The following is a 19,619-nucleotide window of genomic DNA, read 5'->3' as shown; positions in this document are numbered from 1 at the left end:
TCTCCATTGGTATAAGGCCTTTTAAGAACGCCAAAGTAAAGCCATGAGAGCTTATAGGACATTATCATACTACTGTGGAGAGTCGTGTTTATCTAACAATTTTTTGATATTTATTTATTTAAGCACAACTTCAACCTTGACTTAAAAAGAAAATATAAGTGATAATTAGTGTGAAACTATACACAATTATAAATAGCCGTACAGTGACATCTTTAAATCACCCGCCCGCGCGCGCACGTGTATATATATATATATATCTCAAACAAACTAGGTTTGAAAACACGGAGATATAGCATTTTTCCAAATAAACTGTCTCACCATCTACGGGAGCCCGAGCCCGAGCCTGACCATTTAGCGCAGGACGAGCAAAGTTACCAGACGTAAATGGAGAAGGCATTTCCAAAGCAGCAAGACGAACATTGGAGAGTCCTTGAATTCTTCAGCGGCATTGGTGGCATAGTACTCTTTTCGCCTATGCTTCTCTCTGTATCCTCCTCGATCTCAGGCGTATATCCTACAGAGGCTTTGTTTGCGATTTCAATTATAACAGAGATACTCTCTACTGAGTGCTGGCGTCGATGCGGAAGTAGTACAAGTTTTTGATATCAACGATAAAGTAAACGACGTTTACGAGCATAATTTCGGCGAACGTCCGCATCAGGTATGATAGAATCATCTTCTTCTTATATCGGTTTGAGAACGCCTTGCTTTCTGCCGTATGAATAAGTATTCGGTGCTTCTCAGTGAAAACATTGAAACTAGTTTTCCTTCAAAATCGAATGCAAATTCTCTTCAGTTGTGGTTTAAGTAGATTGAATTTGAGGCTGTTGAATGCTGTAGCCAAGCTTATTTAATTAGTGAGGAACTACCTCCTGGATACTGATGCACGTATGGTATGATAAGCTTTCAATTTACAGCTAGTATGAATTCACAATGTGAGCGGACAATAGATAGGTACATGAAGTGTTTTTGTTGGAGTATCTGATTCAAATGACTGCCGTTGTGGACTTTCTTTTGAACTGCCAAAGTAAAAGCGTTCTACAATCTCTCAACATCGTCTTCTTCTTATTATTTCTTGTTTCGAGAACGATTATGTTGCTTGTCCGTCGCAGGAGTAAAGTTTTGCTGCTTCTCAATACAGATAATGGAAGTATTTTGTTCATTCAGAATTGAGATGCCAATTCTTTTCTATCGCGGATTAAGTAGATTGAATTTGAAGTTATTGAATGTTGAAACATAGCTTATCTATTTCGTTGGAAATTACCTACCTCTGACTGATGGACGTATTTGTTAAGTGATTAGATTACAATTTGAAGCTCGTATGAACTCTCAACGTAGTGGAGAACAAGGTAGCTATATGACGTATTTTTGTTGGAATCTCTTATTCAAATGATTAGCGTAGTGAATTTTTTCTTTCATTGATTCGTCAAACCAAAAGCGTCATGCTATTTAGGAACATGTAACAGGTCATTCATAGCTTCCTTTGCATAGGAGTGTCGGTTTTTTCTTATGAGTTTAGTTATGGTCAAAGCAATCCTACGTGCTTGGTCAAGCTACTGTAAAGACTCAGAGAGCAACAGAGAGCTACAAGAAAGAGGCAGAACTCGAGTCTAAAAAACGAATCATGGAGAGACCTTGAATTCTGCAGTGTTATTGATGGTATGATAGCTCGCATTTGAATGAGATTACCCAGTCTGGTTTCCTTAGTCCTTGGATCTGTCATCTAATTTGGAGTCTGGACGTTTAGGATACTAAAGTAATTCTTATATTTTGCATGCATAGCTTCCTATGGGTAGGAGTGTCAGCCTTTTCTTGTCGGTTAGTTATGGTCAAAAGTAACCTATATGCTTGGTTGAGCTACAGAAAGAAAAGAGCGCTACAGGAAAGACTCAAAACTAGAGCCTAAAAAATGTACCATGGAGAGTCGTTGAATTCTTCAGCAACATCGGTTGCATGGTCGGTCTCGTTTGAATTCTCATTTTTCCCAACTATATAGGTCTGGCATACTCTGTCCTTGGATCTGTTATCTTATTTGGAGTTTAGTCGTCTAGGATGCTGAAGAAGTTCTTATATTTAATGTCCATATTGGTCATTAGATGTTAGACACCTCATTTTGTGTATCATTTGGTTAGCATGTATAGTAATAGAGAATACAGAGAATGCATAAAGTACTACAGGCGGTTTAGTTTACTCTACATATAACCATCTACTGTATATAACTATCTACCATATATAGCTTTACCGGATATAGTTTTTTACTATATATAATTGTTTACTATTAAGCTATAAATAAGCAGCTTACTTCATAAGCAGACTTCATAACCTTTTCCATGGTAAAAGCATGAGCAGAAGATGATGCTTGGATGTTCTCACCTAATCTCTAGAATCAATCACACATTCAAAGGCCAAATAACTATAACTAGCTTTCGATTCTCACATAGAAACAAAAAACGAGCTTAAATAAGGAAGATCAAGGAGGGGAAAATGGTGTGAAGTTCTACTCCGAAGTGTTTGATGAACTACAATAAAAAACTGTGGAGCTTTATTTTAAATAGGAATTTACTATTGTAATTTTTTTTTTTTGCTAAGCCATTTATTTTAGGTCCTTATGTTTTGGCCATTGTAATTTAGATTCTTATTTTATTTCTTTTAAGTTATCTGTAACATCACACTTGGGGATAAAATAGTATGTTAGCTTATCAACAAAAAAAATTAGGTTTAGATGATGTGAATGGGGCGTTGGACATTTTTGGAACGATTTTACTGCAAATTGCACTTTGATGATTGAGAGTGAGAGTTCATTGTCGTCTTTGCAATTATTGATTTAGAGTTGCATGCTTAAACGTTCAAGTAGGTTTGATGAACCCGTTCAAGTAGGTTTGATGAACCTGCTTAAATGTCCATTGGAACAGTTGATATACTGATACTGGATACATTCTTACGTATATTATACACACACCATGGCTTGGTTTACAATCCTTTCCTTAGAACAACCATTTTATGCTTGTACATCGTGCATGTTATAAATTGGAAAGTGGATAATTGTGCACCATATAATTAGGTCTACAGAAGCATTCCAGCGATGCTCGGGCATTTTCATTCCTCAAAATTCTTGAGTTGATGCTACAAACATCAAGGCCACCAGTAATGTTATTCATGGAAAATGTTGTTGGATTTGAGGTATGTTTCTTGATCTTATCTGTGTGCTGGAACTTGTTTGACTGATTCATCATAATACTTTAGATGCTTTCCTCTTTGTTGCAGACATCTGACACACATACAAAAATGGTTGATATATTGGAAAAAGCTGATTTTTCTACGCAGGAGTTCATTTTAAGCCCAATGCATTTTGGTGTTCCATATTCCAGACCACGATACTTCTGCCTGGTAGCATACTTCTCTCACTTCCTTTTCTCTCCATTCTTACCCCACTTCTTGTTATTGTTAAACAGTTTCCTTCCCATTTAATTTCACCAATATCACAATTTGATTGATGTTTGAAATTTTTTTGTGGAGTTTTTGATGTCATTAAAAAACATTTCTAGTTGAGATGGCCGTGTAGTTTCACTTTCTGTCTTTGATGATTTATACTTTCAACATTACGTAATGGCCGTGTAGGATGCTCCATAAAAGGCACAACAACCCAAGTTCTGTTTAAAGCCACTCGGCTTTTAGGTACAAAATAGTCATATGTGAAATCCTACATCAATTGGAGAAAGGAACTAAAGCTAGTGAGAACGTTGGGTCTCGAAGCGGGTGGATTGTGAGATCCCACATCGATTGGAGAGGGGAATGAGTGCCAGTGAGAACGCAAGGCCCCGAAGGGGGTGGATCTTTAGATCCCACATCAGTTGGAGAGGAGAACGAAACATTCTTATAAGGGTGTGAAAATCTCTCCCTAGTAGACGCAGTTTAGAAACCTTGAGGGGAAGCCCGAAAAGAAAAACCCAAAAAAGACAATATCTTTTGGGATTGAGCTTTAGCTTTGGTTGTTATACATCATCTCTCATAACAAAAGGACTAAGGCATTTTTTTTTTCAGATTCCTGTGGATGTGACATCATAACTTCATCATGAGTTCTCTCAACAATCTAATTGTATTTCTTTCAAATTCATTTTGCACGTGAAATTATGACGTTGTCATGCAGCTGTACAACATCGAACATATATATTAAAAAAAGAAAACTGATTTACACTTGTGAACTGAAGTTTCATGTCATCATATGGATTTACCTTATTATTTATCTGTGCATTGTGTGTTTCAAGGTAGATATTATCATTCGTTTCTAAATATAATTTTAGATCATTGGCTACTATAAAAAGAGGGCTTTCTTACATAACCTAAGCTGTAGGTTCCAAATTTGAATGACATTCTTCTACTTTTGCAGGCTAAAAGGAGGCCTTTATCCTTTCAAAGGAAATTATACAATAATCAACCTCTTTGTCGTCCCAGTCCATTGCTCGAGATTGATGTTGACTTAGAAACCATTAAGAATCGTGGATCAGAAGCGACTTCTGACAAGTTGCTGTTAGGAATCACGACTGGTATGATATTGTCCACTTTGAGCATAAGCTCTCATGGCTTTGCTTTGGGCTTCCCCAAAAGGCCTCATACCAATGGAGATAGTATTCCTCACTTATAAACCCATGATCTTCCACTAAATTAACCAATGTGGGACACTCCCAATCCCAATAATCCTCAACAATCCTCCCCTCGAACAAAGCACACTATAAGCCTCCCCTTAATTAAGGCTCGACTCCTTTCTCTGGAGCCCTCGAACAAAGTACACCATTTGTTCGACACTTTAGTCACTTTTGACTACACCTTCGAGGCTCGCCATTCTTTGTTCGATATTTGAGGATTCTATTGGCATGGTTAGGTTTAGGGCATGACTTTGATACCATGTTAGGAATCACGACTCTCCACAATGGTATGATATTGTCCACTTTGAGCATAAGCTCTCATGGCTTTGCTTTGGGCTTCCCCAAAAGGCCTCATACCAATGGAGATAGTATTCCTCACTTATAAACTCATGATCTTCCACTAAATTAACCAATGTGGGACACTCCCAATCCCAATAATCCTCAACAGTTGCTGCTCTCATGCGAGCCAATATGTAGGTTTCTTGACAAATCCAACCATCAGAGCGTGCTAGTTTTTGTGATTCCAATAGTATTCATAGAGAGGGTGTATTGGAGAATACCAAGGATGTGGACGAGCATGACAAGTGATCCTTTGATCAGTATCTCGTCCCATCCAGTTTGATAGACAGATGAGGCAGTGCTATGGGTATCCAGACATAATTTATGTTTAATACCTATTGTAACGGCCCATGTCTACCGCTAGCAGATGTTGTCCTTTTTGGGCTTTCTCTCTCGGGCTTCCCCTCAAGATTTTTAAACCGCATTTGCTAGGGAGAGGTTTCCACACCTTTGTAAAGAATTCTTCGTTCTCCTCCCCAACCGATATGTGTGGGATCTTACAGCTATTGTATGATCAGTATTGTCTCATCACCAAAACTCACCGTTGACCATGGATTAGATTCTTAAGAGAGTTCAGATATCGTATGTTCTGATTCAAGGCGATGCTGACTATCGATACGTGAAGGGCACCGGCTCTCTTTTGTCACCTTTTTAGGTAAAATTTTATCCTTAGCCATGATTTTTTTTACTATGTGGTGGTCGTGCAATAGAGCTAATTTTTCCTGAACCTGGAAATGAAGCATGATCCAATCGTCTATTGTTATCATCACCATTATTTAACTTTTGTCACTGACTGGTAACGCAATGCAGGCGGAAATGGTGGATAAGGCTCATTTTCTGAAAGAGGCGACGCTCAAATATTGGACTTCTAGAGAGGTGCATGATGATTTTATATTAAGATGGTTCTTTATTAGATCTCATTTTCAAGCTGATGACGTTCATTATTCCCTTGCTTTTTTTAATGATAAATATTAGGTTGCTAACTTGCATTCCTTTCCGGAAGATTTTCAATTTCCACAGCATATTGGCCTTAGGCAACGGTATGCATCTTCGTTCTTTTAACACAATTTCTTTCGTATACTGTTCACCTCTTAAGTTAATGTTCGAATTCTTAACTAAACTACAAAAATAGAAACAAAAAGTTCAAAAACTATTTATAAAATAAAAAATTCAAAGCTGGCATTTCAAGTATCCATTTTTATTCTATTAGAATAAAATATTGGATTACAAGATATAATTAAATGGAGAATAGAAAAAAATGAAGGGAACAGAGAACTCTAGAAGGGAATATTCATTTTCTTAATCTTCGAGACCAAAAAAATATTCCAAATTCCTTTTCTGGTTCTTCGAAATAATAAAATAATTGATGATTGATGATTTCGTCTGTCATACCAATTAATTTATAGTTTAAATTTTAAGAACCTATATATATATATTTATATATATAGAATTTACAAGTTAAGCAGTTTTGAGATTTAATCGATGATTCTCGTCAACTGTTTCAACGGTTCAAAATTGCCAAATATATAATAGAAAAAATGTTTAATATCGTCTTTTGCCTTGGGTTTTTCTCTGCAGCTATGCATTTTTAGGGAACAGTTTGCGCATAGCCGTTGTTGCTCCCTTACTCCGATACCTCTTTGCGAAGCCATCTTGATTACATGCTTCCTTTTCTAAAGCCAAGACCACATCAATTGAGGGTTGGAACTATTATCACAAAGTCAAAAAGGCGAAGGGACAGACCACGAACAAGCATTGTTATTTAGATATTTTGCCCTTAAATGTAGCATCAAATTTTCTACTAAAGTATCAAAACCATTTTAGCTGTCGGAGAGTAATTTGTTTTACCTATTTATTTGACAAGACAAAAAGTGCTTATGATATTCATTTATCAAAATTTAATCGATGGCAGTAGTAATATATCAAACCAAACCTACTATGTCCAATTATATAGTGAATACACAACCAACCAACCGACTTCAATAAAGAACCACATAGGTCGGCCTTCCAAACTCAGAAAACCACAACCACAAACCACACCATAAAACCCTAAACAGCAAAGCCAAGTCGGTTGATATAAAGCGCTTCACTCAAAAGCATCGTCATCCTCATCAGGTAGAGGTTGTGCAGCAGCTTGTGCCAACTCTGCTTCGTGCCTAAAACACAAAAGTAGTCATTAGTGAATGTCTGAACTACTTGACTTAGACTTGCTTCAAATATTCTTACGAGTCGGTTGGGTAAACCCGACTATATTAAAGAAAACTTACACTATATTAGTCGGAAATTATTCTCTCTATATATTTTATTATTTAAATTATTCTACCTAGATATTAGTCCAAGGTCAACCTAGAGTAATTCCTATGGATCGTCATTTCCCTTTCTAAGCTAGAAGATGGTAAGCACTATGGACTTGGAAGCCATGTCAGAACACACCCAAAACTCACATCAATAACCTAACTATATTGGCCAGCAAGATTCTAAGTGCAGGTGTAACGGAGGCACAGGTTTAAAAATATTTATCAGGTAATCGCGGTAACTTACTGTGCTTGTTCCGCCAAGTTAATTTCGACTTCAGGAGGAGCAAGGGCAGGTGATTCGACGAAGTGGAGCTCCGTATTCCTGCACGTTCCGATAAAAGACGAATTTGTTTGTGAAAGAGTCAGCCGATGAGACTAATATGAAACTGATGGAAAGACCAACCAATACTATGCCAAACTAACAATAAGAACAACTGAACATACCCAGCAAGCTTTCTAGCAAGATACAAGAAAGGCTTCTCGAAGTTGTAATTACTCTTTGCAGAGATTTCGTAGTACTGGAGATTTTTCTTCCTGTGGAAGGTCACCTGCTTTGCTTTAACCTGTCTGTTTTTCACATCGACCTTGTTTCCACACAACACGATGGGTATGTTCTCACAAACCCTGGTAGGTACAGAGCAACGCCAAATTTATAACCAGCACAACACAATAGACGAATGTTGATTTATTTTTTCTTTTCTGTTTCGAATTTTCATTTGAGAAGTTCTTTTTATTTTATATTTTTAACTTTGTTTTCATGCACTAATTATTTTCCTTCATTTTATACATCAAAAGTTAAACAATTGTACATATAGATAGCAACAAATCTCATTCTGTTAGTAACTTTCTTTTTTCCCAAGAGGCCACTAGTGGGGAACCTCTTAAAAATGTCCTTGTAAGAAACAAAAATTTCAAACTAACATAAAAAGCCAGAGTTTTGAAGCGTTTCAGAGCCTTTGGGTTAGAAACACAATACCTGCAGAGATCTCGGTGCCATGTTGGGACGTTTTTGTACGTTAAACGAGCAGTGACATCAAACATGATGATGGCACACTGTCCATGAATACTGAATTCGAAAAGAAAAAATGCACAAAGCAAGTAAGAATTAATATAAATGTAGGACAGACATTGAAAATGAATCAATTAATCAAAGTCACAGCGCCCATCAAATTCTAAGAGAACTGAGGATAATTTGAAAACTACATTGTATCTATGTTCGAATGTATTGCAACAGTAAACAATAGATTCAACATTTCAGTCTGCGATAAAAAATATTAAAAATACCATATGAAAAGGTTGATAAGATAAGAAATACTTTTGTTCTCCAGAGCTTGTGAGCATGCAAAGAGAAGTTAAAGCTGGACGCATAGTATCATAGTAAAACAATGTCTTCGCCACAATAGTTCAGTAACGGACTTGCAATATTTATACAAAATTTTAGAAGATGATCGCTTAAAACAAATCAATTCAAACCTAAAAGTGTTCATCAAACACTTGATTAATAAAGAACAAATGTAATTTTCTATAATATTTTTCCTCGTGTTCGTGTAACAAAATGAATAAAATTAGAAAAGAAATCGATTACATGATCTAAAGTATCAAAGAGCTAAGACTAAGTTATAAAGCATGCTTTCTATACAGAAGAGAAGATAGATGCTTAAGACTTCTGTACTAGTAAACCAGGTTGAACACAGCACAAATGAACAAAATACACGGAAGAACACCGCTTCAATAATATATACCAGCATATTCAGAGTAAATCATTGCCGTGATCAAAACACATTTGAAATTACACATGAACACTTACTAGTAACCATCTCTAAGTCCACCAAACTTCTCCTGACCAGCGGTGTCCCAGCAGTAAAACCTTATCTTTCCATAGTTCGTAAAGAAGTCCAGTGGATGAACTTCAACTCCGATTGTCGCTATACATAATCAAACCAGGACAAATATTAGTAGTGCTTCAACCTTACAAATATCATTTATTAAACGACGAGCAATAATCAACTACATAATTCATTCTTACGTTCATATTTCTTCTCGAACTCTCCAGTTATATGACGTTTAACAAAGGTTGTCTTCCCTGGATCAGAACACACTCCTCCGTTAGAGGTTAATAACATCATTGCGATAAACAAAAATTGTAAAAAGAGTAAGGCATAGATCTAACGATCTCTAATCACACAAAACACATGAAACATTGAAACGCCTTCCAACAGAAGCCTAGTCCAGTAACCTGTTTTGGCAACATCTCCGATCGAATTCATACGCTACGAACGGAGAAATAATACAAATTCTATTCCACTAAAGAAGACTGGATTCAGTAAAACCTGAGGAGCAGCATCATATAGTTCTAGTTCCTATAGCTATGCATGCAAAGTATCATGGCAAATTGAGCATAAAAAGACATCAAGAAAACGAAATAGAAAAATCTATCTCCATACCTGTTCCACCGTCTCCGACTATTACAAGCTTGAAGCTAGGGTAATCTACGGTGGCCTGACTCGGCAGCGCCTGAACGAAGGAATGAAACCAAAACTAGGTAGAAGCATCGAAAATGTCGAATACTAGACGGAAAGAGAAAGCAGAGAAAAGAAATCTTACCATTGAGAATGAGTATCTGCACCTGAGAATGAAGGAATGAAGAGAACTGCGTAGAAATTTAGATGAACAGAGGTCGGCAATGGAAAGCAGAACGCAAGCACAGTGTAAACGACGGTCGTGGGAGGCCTTTTATACCCCGCGTGAAGGGAAGGGGTTCGACTTTTATTCGACGCGATTTTCTCCACCCTTGGATTGAACTCCCGCTTCAAAAGTCCGCTTGAATTTCAGCCCTACACGTGGCGACGATATTGTTGACGCGTGGAAAGCTGTATTATTTGGGCCTCGGACTGGGCCTGGGCAGCCACCCGCCAAAATTGAGTCTGGGCCAAGTAACTTGGGCTTTGAATTTTAACTTTTTCCCCCATTTTTAAACCCATCGTGCAAGCTCCCGAATTAATGAAACAAGAATTTTTCATCCTCAACTCTATCGATCTCTCGACTATTGAGAGATCCCACATCAGTTGTAAAGAAGAATTTTTATAAAGGTGTGGAAACCTCTCCCTAGCTAACGTGTTTTATAACCTTGAAGGGAAAGCCCAAAAATGATAATATCTACGAGCGGTAGGCTTGGACTGTTACAAATGATATTAGATTGGTGGTATGTCAGAGAGGAGGCTGAGCCTCGAAAGAGGGTGGACACGAGATGGTGTGTCAGTAAGAACGCTAGACCTCAAAGAAGGTAGATTGGGAGGTCTCACATTGATTGGAGAGGGTGAGGAATACAATATTTGCTAGTGGTGGGCTTGGACGCATGGTAAAACCTTGAGCGAAAGCCCGAAAGGCTGAATTGGGGGTCCTACATCAATTGGGGAAGGGAACATAGTGAGGACGCCGAATGGGGTAGATTGTGAAATCTCACATAAGTTAGATGAGGGTAAACTGAAGCCAGTAACGTAAAACCCAAATATGACAATATTTGTTACCGACCGTCTTAAACGGTTACAACCATTTTTAACACATTATTTTTATTTTAATGGATGATTTTAATGTCACAAAAAGACAAAACCTAATAATTATAAATTTTAATTTTAATTTTTATAGAAAAGAGCTTTTCAAAGGAATATTTATTATAATTTTATTAAAAAAATTTGTTTAAAATGTTATTTTGTAATTAATAAAAGGAAAGGAAAAAAAAAACAATGAAAAATGGAAATTGTAATTCATTAAAAAAGTAAGAGAAAAATCGATTAAACTCGATTTTTTAGCACATCACAATTACAGAAAAATGGTCCCCCCTTAAAATCACACTATTATGTAGAAAAGCCCTATCCGCATAGAAAATTATTAATTATATATCGTATATAAATATATATATATATATATATATATATATATATATTTATAAATTATTATTTTCTTCCTCGAACGCTCAACAATTTCACCTTATCGAGCACCGGCCCACACAGCGACGAGAAATCATCGCTTCGCATGGTGTAGAATGTGCTGAGGAACATAATACGTGTTCTTGTCGACTCCGCCACGAATTTCAGCGCCGCCGGTTTCGATCCGCCGTTGCCTTTTGACTGGTACGGCACTTTCAGAGTGTTTTTACCGGCGAACGCTTCGACGACCATGGATCCTTCGCACGAGTTGCTTGCATCGCCGACGACAAACGAGAGGATGTATGTTCTCCCTGGAACCGTACGGACGACCTGAGCTATGGCGCTCTCTTTTCCGGCGACGAGCTCGACGGCGCGCTTCCCGCTGGGGACGGAGAAGTGATCGGAATCGATGTATTTAACGGCCTTGAGAGACTCCACCATCCAGCCGGGGATCGGAGAGTGGTCGTCTTCGATGTTGGGTGGGACCAAAACTCCCGACGATGCGTTGGGGAACACGTATGGACCTATTTCGAAATCGCCGTTCTTCACCAGATTATCTGTGGATTGCAAAACTCAGATATTACTTGCCCAAAATTTTAAACTCTAAAAACGGAGCACGACTCTCCACAATATATGATATTGTCGACTTTCAACATAAGCTCTCATAGCTTTGCTTTGTACTCTCAAAAGCAACCGACCATACCATAAAATATGAGGACAAAAAAGGATGATATGAACAGAACAATCAATGAACACTGCCCACATGCTTGCACAGTTAATGGATTCAAGCAACTACTTTATTAGTTATAACAATAAATAAATAAACTTGTTTTTTTATTATTTATTTTCAATTTTTAATTTGGTCGCTAGTAGGTAAATAAAGCAAATAAAGGATAAGTAGAACTTTATCTTATAAACTTAATTTTCAACCTTTAATTTTGTATTTAAAATGGGTTAATGTAATAAAAATAATCATAAACTTAACTTTTACCTCAAAAATATTATTATAATTTAAAACATTTCAATATTATCCTCAAAATCTTTTTAAAAACAATAAATTAATAGAAATCATTAATAATTTATATCTTTAAACTTTTAATATTTTACTAATATCTTTAAATTTTTATAAAAAATAACAAAATATCTTTAATTTAAAAAAAAAAAATTTAAAATATCCCACTGGAATAATTAAGAATTTTAAAACTATATTTTTTTTAAAGTTTTAAGAGTATTAATATTAGGGTATTTTTGTAAAATGATAATTTTTTTTGAATATAATTAAAAATTTAAAGATCTATTATTTTAAAAATTGAAATATCAAGACATTTTTCATACAAAATATTAATAATTTATATATATACTTCATGTTTAATGGTAATTTTAAACTTTTTAAATATAAGAAATTATTAAAATTTGAAAACATAATTATTTTTTAAATAATGTGCAAAGATGATTATTTTATTAATTTAGTTTTAAAAATATTATAAACTTCTCGGAATTAATTTATTATATACGTTTCTTTTTTTATATAATTAAAATGAATTATATTTTAAAACTCACCATTGGAGGCCTTGGGAGGGTAGAGAGTCTTAATGGCAATGGCGTCGATGAGGGGACCACAAGCCGGGTCTTCCTCCTCGCCAGGGTTATGGATCAGAATAACCACCTCGTCCGCCGTGGCTTGGAAGGCCCAAGCGTACAGGTCCCACCCATTGCTGTTGTAAAGGGTTTGCATCGGCAGAACCCCCCAGTCCGGCGCGACGGAGATGTTCAGCCGCTCCTCTTGAGCGCAGGTACGGGCGGCGCTGAACGTTATGGAATAGTAAACTCCTTTAACCACTTTGATCTTCTGTTTGATCGACGCCTCGTTCCCTAGCCGGACGGCGAACGCCCCCTCCGGCACCACCAGCAACATGTCGCCTTGTTTCTGACCGGATTTTATGTACTCAACGAACCCTGAAATTTCCCACGCCGGTATCGCAAACTGCCCTTTCACCACCGTGCCGTTCATTTCCGACGCCTTTGGTCCCCTCTCAAAATCGCCATTCGGCAAATACCCTTCAAATAAAAAAAATAATAATAAAAAATCATTTTTATTACTTTTTTACCCAATTTTAATTTTTTTTTAATTTTTTTAATTTTCTTTTTAAATAAAATATATATACTTTTAACATTGCCCATCAGCGTATAAGGCGCCAGCGGAGCAGTGGGGCCCACGTCATTACTCAATCTGAGCCGTCCAAAGAATTCTACTTTTAGATATTTTGCTATCACGTGACCAACTGGACTCTCAGTACTGCTGGACTGGGCGTTATTAATTTATATTAAAAAATATATATATTGTAAATTCGAATTTATTTATTTATTTTTTATTATTTTATAAATAGAACCGATGGCTCATCGGCCGGAAGGAAGGGAGGAATGTAAATTGAAGGAGAAGCAATGCAATATTCCGGCGAGTGTAGTGTTCGGAGAGTAAGGGCTTACCGTCGACGAGGGCGAGAGCGGGATGGAAGGCAGCGGCGGAGAGAAGCACCGAGAAGAAGATGACGGCGGCGGTCTGCATTGTGAATGTGTTTGTTGGGAGAGAGATAGGGAGGAGAGATAGCTGAGGGCGGAGTGGAGGAGGAGAGGGAGGTTATATGGAAGGAAGGGTACAAGGAAGCCCTTATGATTGGGGGATAATTACGGAATTTGCCATTGAGAATAACTGAAATCTGAATCTGAGGAATATGTCGTTTTCACTTTTCGTTTCGCTAAATAATAAAAAATTACAAATTAAAAAATAAAAAATAAAAGTGTTGGTGTTATTTGATGGGATGGAAAAGGGCAAATGCTGTTATCAACCGTTTTTCTTTAATAATTACTTCTAAATTTAAATATTTTAATATAATTATAAAAAAAACGCAAAAATTAAACCAAATAAAATTTACATTATTTTTATATAAAATTATTGAATAGTTAAAGATACAATATGACTTTTAATTTTTTTATTTAATATTTTAAATATATATATATATTTGAATTATTAGTCAAATTAAAATGACATTGGAATAATAAAAGCGAGTTTTTATATTTTATATTTTATATTTTCTTATTTTAATTTTTGTTATGAAAATTAAGCTTTTAAAACAATATTTCACATATACAAATGGATGCTTAAGTTAGAGGAAGAAAAGTGTAACAAACTATACTTTACAGAGTGGAGTTTAAGTCGAGTTCCCTTTATTTGGTAAAAATGACGTATTTTTAGCATCATTTACCAAATTTTGATAAATTTAACTTATTCTCTTAAAAAAATTAATACCTAAATTAAATTTTTAAAAGTTTGACCTTAGAAAATAACATATTATTATTATAGAATTCACTCTAATTCAACTTTCTTTCGATTAGATGCATTAAAAAACCAGGAAAAAAAATAGTAAAAAAATTCTAACTCTGATTTAGATCTTAATATTGTAATTTGATATGAATTTATCTCTCGTTATCATCCTGTAAATATAGCAAAAAATCATAGAAAAAAATGTTAATTATATTTATAATCGTCTCCTTTAGCACAGTTTCATCAAATTTTATTTTAAGGTGACGATTTATATAAATGGTCAGAACGTGTAATCATTTACCGTGTTGTAAATATACTTTAAGTCGACTATTATTACATCATGCGAAATAAAAAGAGATTTAAGAAAAAATATCTGGAAAAAAAAATTATAAAATAAATATGGAATTTAGTTGGAAAATTTAATCATCGAAGAGTTGTATATACGATCTCTACAACTGTATCAGTTTTAAAAAAATGAAGCATTAGATTTGAAGTGGAGAGCAGCCCATGTGCATTAATCGAGGAATAATTGCATATTTTCAATTAAATTATCCATAGAGAATAAAGGATCAGGGTTCTTAAACCGAAAGGGGTCTAATACCATGAAAATATTTGCTGAAACCACTCCACTAAATAGCGGTGAGAGTTCTCTCATCTATAATCATTTACATAATAGATAAAGATGGTAAATTATAAATAATATAGAAAGAACGATAAAAAAATAATAATAATAAATGAATATAATATATTTGTCTAAGACAAATAAAGTAATCAAACACAAATATCTAATAAACTGTCAACTATTTTTTTTTATCTGATTTTTAATTTTTTTAAAGAATACATTTATTAAAAAGAGATTTTCACTCTCACATATTTTGTTCTTATAGTAAATGCATGGATTTTTAAAATCCGTTTAATTCATAATAACATGATAATACAATAAATTTAATTTACTTTAAAAAAATATAATATACAACCTGGGTTCATTTATTTTTATTCATATATATAAATTTACCAGTTAAAAAATATATGATCGATTAACTATTATTTTAAACTTAAACAAAAGTTCTTTTAATTATTTTTTTATAATAAAATATTTAAATCAACTAAAAATTAAATTTATATAAGAAGAAGTCATTATTTTTAAAGATTAATAATGGAAGAATTTTATTTTAATATTTAATAAAGTAGACGAAAAAAATAGTTATGGATTTAAAACATTATTTAAAAAATATAAAAATGATTAAAACATAATATTAAGCTGAATTTGAAAACTAATGAAAATGCACGCACCTCGGGAGATGGATTTATCCGCAAGAAAAATGGCGAGGGAAGAAGAAGGTGAGATCTGAACCGGAGGTTAAAGAGAAGCCAAGGAACATAGGCACGAGGAGTGGTGGGGCCCAGAAGTGACAGAATCCCATGAGCCTGAGCGCACCATAAGTTCGTGGCTGCTTCCTACTGGGCCTTCCCTGCAAGTACACGTGGGCCTCTTCATTTAGTTGCACAATTTACCTTCTCGAAGTGGGCCGGGTCGGGTTTTACCTATCCACGTCACACTCCTCCAACCCTAAATTTGAATTAATTAACTTTATAGATTTATTAAATATAAAATTTAGTTAATAGAATTGTTAAATAATTTTTACCTTAAATATAATCTTGAAAATAATTCAATGGATAAATGAAATTGAAGGTAAATATCCATTTTTACCATAAACTTTTAATTTTAATTTATAGAAATAAAAATCCAATTGAGAACTAAATTGAAATTAATGTTATTTTTTAGTTCTCAATTTCACAAATTTAGAAGAAAATAAAATAATAATAATAAAATAAAAAATTGTGGATAAGAGAGTAAAAAAAATTGTCTTTTTGAGAGAATAATGGGGAGAAGATTCAAGAGCAATAGGTTATGGGCATTGCATGGTCACCAAAGTACAAAACGGTGAATCAGATTGTCGTTTTCATGTCTTCTCTATCCCATCACTATTTAAAAATAAAAAATAAAATTATCATTGGATTATTACAAATTATATATATATATATATATATAATTTTGAAAATATTATAATTTATTTGGAAGGTTGGTATTTTTCGACGTGTGAGAAATATCCAAATTCGATGATTCCAGCTCGTATGATCGACAACCATCACTAAAAAATGGTTTCGTTCTCGACCTATTTTTATTCGGTCGACGTTAGGATAATGACAACGTTTCGTTTGTGTTCTTGGGTAGCTTCGAAAAGCTATTTTCTCTCTTCACTATCTTAATATTTGCTTAGAAAACAGTACTGAAACTTGAATTTAAACGGAAAAAAACATACAGCGTTTTACATACGATTCAAAATCGAAATCCTAATTTAAAAACCCTAATTGAGTCGTTTGAAGCAAACACAGAAAAAACTAAGTCACGATATTAATTAATGTTCAAATTGGATGACTCCAACGTAAAAAAAAAATGGATTCGCTCTCAGCCAAGTTTTATAGTAACCCACTCTCCGATGACCAATAAATTAAATACGTCAACAGAGAGAAATGGAAAATTAAAATATTAATATTAATTATATTAGAGAAAAAATCACAAAAAATGGAAATCGTTTACAACTACATTTTGTTATTTTATTTTATTTTTAAAATAACTAAATCAATTAACCATTATTATAAAAAAATAAAATATAATTAAAATAAAAAAGAATTAATTCTAATGTACGTTTACTGTGGATTTGGTATCCCCACACATGCATGCATTTATTTATTTCAAAATCGAGTACAAATGTCCTTCTCTCACCACCGACTATTTTATTTTTATATTTTTATTTTTCGAAAAACAATATTATTATATTTTTAATATATAAAAAAAGTATTTATTAAAGGCAATGACAAGAAGGGAGAGGGTGGGCAGGTTCAGGGATCCCAATAATGGCGGCTGTCAGGTGAGGAGCGGAACTATTGGGCCTATGGGCCCAAAGTCGGTGGGGGCCTCGAAAATCATTTGACGTTTTCGGGATAGATCTGAACAGGCTGAGTTGGGCCCATTAAGGCCCTTTTATGACTTGCAAGTTATAAGCCGACCGACGTGATTTCGTTGGTTAGATCTAGCGGTGATGCGACTACCCACGTGTCCCTGTCCGCATTAATTAAGGTTGTCCCACGATAAGATGTTAGGCCTACTTGGAAAATCCTCTCTCGTATATTACAGTATTAAAACGTTATCTTATTAATTTTTTTAATATATAATATCATATAAATAAAGTACCTTTGTTAAATTTAAAAAATGTGTTTATTTTTTTATCCATGGAAAATGTAGTTTGGTAGAATGAACACATCAAGCTCAACATGACAAGTGCACTATTGTGCTCGAGTTAGGTGAGATAGCTAGGTAGAGATAACAGTACAGACAACAACTCATTTTAGGTATGATATTTACCTTGGTGCATAGACGAGAAGCTTAGTATTGCGTGGTTTCGATTTTGTTTTTAATTATTTATTATATTAGCTAATTAGATAGGTGCTTAAATATGCATATTTCGAGGATAGAAACTAACAAAATTCTAGTCTTAGGGTTGACACGTGGAAGAAAGATGCATTTCTCTAACATTGTCGTGTTAGTTTTGTAAGAACTATACGTTAAGTGACATTCAAGTAGTTATTATTCTTAATCTAAATATTTTTCTCACGTCTCGAGCTACTAGCTCGAACTCTAACTTAGATAAAAAAAAAAGTGATAAATTAGGTTAAAAAGTGAACCAAATAAGATCGGATATAGGCACTACAAGACGATGTCTCCTTAGAGATCCAACTTGACCTCGAGGAACTCGACCCTAGATCAACCTTGGCTTCTTGTTGAGGTCAAGGAGGTGGATTCGAAATTTGCTTTGGTGTTAGAGATTGGTGGATAAGAAGGAAATTTAGGTATGACATTATCCTTAATCTCTGTGGCTTTGCTTTGTGCATACTAATTCGAGCCAATTCTTGTGGGTGAGAATTCATTCTTTTTGAATGATAGTAAAAATAATAATAATAAATAAGTAATAATTATATTAAGTGGTCCTAATATTTAGTTTCTTATTTACATTCCAACCATAAACATAGCAATAATGTTTCTTTGAATTATAAATAAAAAAACCATAAGATGAATATTTAAATCGTGACATTCTTGACTTTATAAATTCTTCTGACATTTGATTTAATATTATTAAATAAATTATACCCATGTTTTATTATTCAATTGCCTCCTAATCTTGAATTTATTTTCTAATTTGTTATTAATATATATATATATATATATATATATATATATTTTAATTTTTATGTTTGATTAATTAATTTTTATTAATTTTATTATTTTTACGTGGAAGATATTTTTTAAAAAATATTTGAAAACATTATCATATCCTTAGAGTCAGTCCAATCATAGAAGGCTTGTTATCTAGATTGGAGTTTGAACACCATCCCTTTTCAACAAAAAAAGATAACCCTATTAAACGTATCTAACATTCCTTCTTTATGAATTGAAACTCAATTCCGTTTGTCTTTTTCAACAGATTGACAAGTGTTTGTGTATGCATATTTGGATTCAATTTTAGTTGAGATTGATCTTTCTCTGGTGGCAACTACTTTTAACTACTTTTAATTTGCCGTTTTCAAGAGTTTCTCTTCCAGAGTTTCAGTTAAACAAACACTCCCTAAAAGAACCTTCTAACTCAGAAACAGAAACAAACACACTCCCTGGAAGAACCTTCTAACTCAGAAACAAACACACTCCCTAAAAGAACATTCTATCTCAGAAGGGCCAATATATTAAATATTAATTTTATATTTAATATGTCTCTAAAATTTAAAAGTGTCTCATAGATATTAAAAATTATTAAAGACTTAAAAAAGCTCGGAATTCTATTATTTTTTAAAGTTTGAAACCCTAAATAATAATCACAAAAAAGTTACATAGATTTACACACATCGAGTTCCTTGCAGCAAAGCAAGTATAGAGGTGTCAGAAAAGACCATTTTCTCTTTCTTAAGCATCTCATGAACCAATCCCCACCATTGTCACACCTCACTATTTTGTTGTCAATAATCAAATAAAATGAAT

General features: G+C 34.2%; 2 protein-coding genes and 1 pseudogene across 2 annotated transcripts; 1 reads left to right on the top strand and 2 right to left on the bottom strand.

Moving 5' to 3' along the window:
- The first annotated feature begins 288 nt into the window (after positions 1 to 288).
- LOC111454609 lies at positions 289 to 6,886 on the top strand (annotated as a pseudogene).
- On the bottom strand, positions 6,852 to 10,002 carry LOC111454572 (GTP-binding nuclear protein Ran-3-like). Its single transcript, XM_023096073.1, has 8 exons — positions 9,884 to 10,002; positions 9,724 to 9,793; positions 9,306 to 9,362; positions 9,087 to 9,204; positions 8,256 to 8,345; positions 7,724 to 7,903; positions 7,524 to 7,601; positions 6,852 to 7,138 (listed from the first exon to the last, which is right to left on the bottom strand). Exons 1-8 carry the CDS (start codon positions 9,884 to 9,886, stop codon positions 7,069 to 7,071), a joined length of 666 nt encoding a protein of 221 aa, XP_022951841.1. The 5' UTR covers positions 9,887 to 10,002; the 3' UTR covers positions 6,852 to 7,068.
- A 1,052-nt stretch (positions 10,003 to 11,054) lies between these two features.
- On the bottom strand, positions 11,055 to 13,847 carry LOC111454273. The gene is made up of 3 exons (XM_023095695.1): positions 13,693 to 13,847; positions 12,766 to 13,263; positions 11,055 to 11,762 (listed from the first exon to the last, which is right to left on the bottom strand). The coding sequence occupies exons 1-3, from the start codon at positions 13,769 to 13,771 to the stop codon at positions 11,233 to 11,235; spliced, it is 1,107 nt and encodes a 368-aa protein (XP_022951463.1). The 5' UTR covers positions 13,772 to 13,847; the 3' UTR covers positions 11,055 to 11,232.
- Between the last annotated feature and the right edge of the window lie 5,772 nt (positions 13,848 to 19,619).

The sequence above is a fragment of the Cucurbita moschata genome, unplaced genomic scaffold (assembly GCF_002738365.1).
Source record: "Cucurbita moschata cultivar Rifu unplaced genomic scaffold, Cmos_1.0 Cmo_Scf00016, whole genome shotgun sequence".
NCBI lineage: Eukaryota > Viridiplantae > Streptophyta > Magnoliopsida > Cucurbitales > Cucurbitaceae > Cucurbita > Cucurbita moschata.
The sequence above is the reverse complement of the archived record's forward strand: the minus strand, read 5'-3'. Positions and strand labels throughout refer to the sequence as shown.

Coding starts and splice junctions, on each gene's coding strand:
- LOC111454572 (XM_023096073.1), bottom strand. Junction 9,205..9,305: donor GTTCGAGAAGAAATATGAAC/GTAAGAATGAAT, acceptor GATTATGTATAG/CGACAATCGGAGTTGAAGTT. Junction 7,904..8,255: donor TGGCACCGAGATCTCTGCAG/GTATTGTGTTTC, acceptor TGTACCTACCAG/GGTTTGTGAGAACATACCCA.
- LOC111454273 (XM_023095695.1), bottom strand. CDS start 13,771: ATGCAGACCGCCGCCGTCATCTTCTTCTCGGTGCTTCTCTCCGCCGCT. Junction 13,264..13,692: donor CGCTCTCGCCCTCGTCGACG/GTAAGCCCTTAC, acceptor TTTTATTTGAAG/GGTATTTGCCGAATGGCGAT. Junction 11,763..12,765: donor CCCTCCCAAGGCCTCCAATG/GTGAGTTTTAAA, acceptor TGCAATCCACAG/ATAATCTGGTGAAGAACGGC.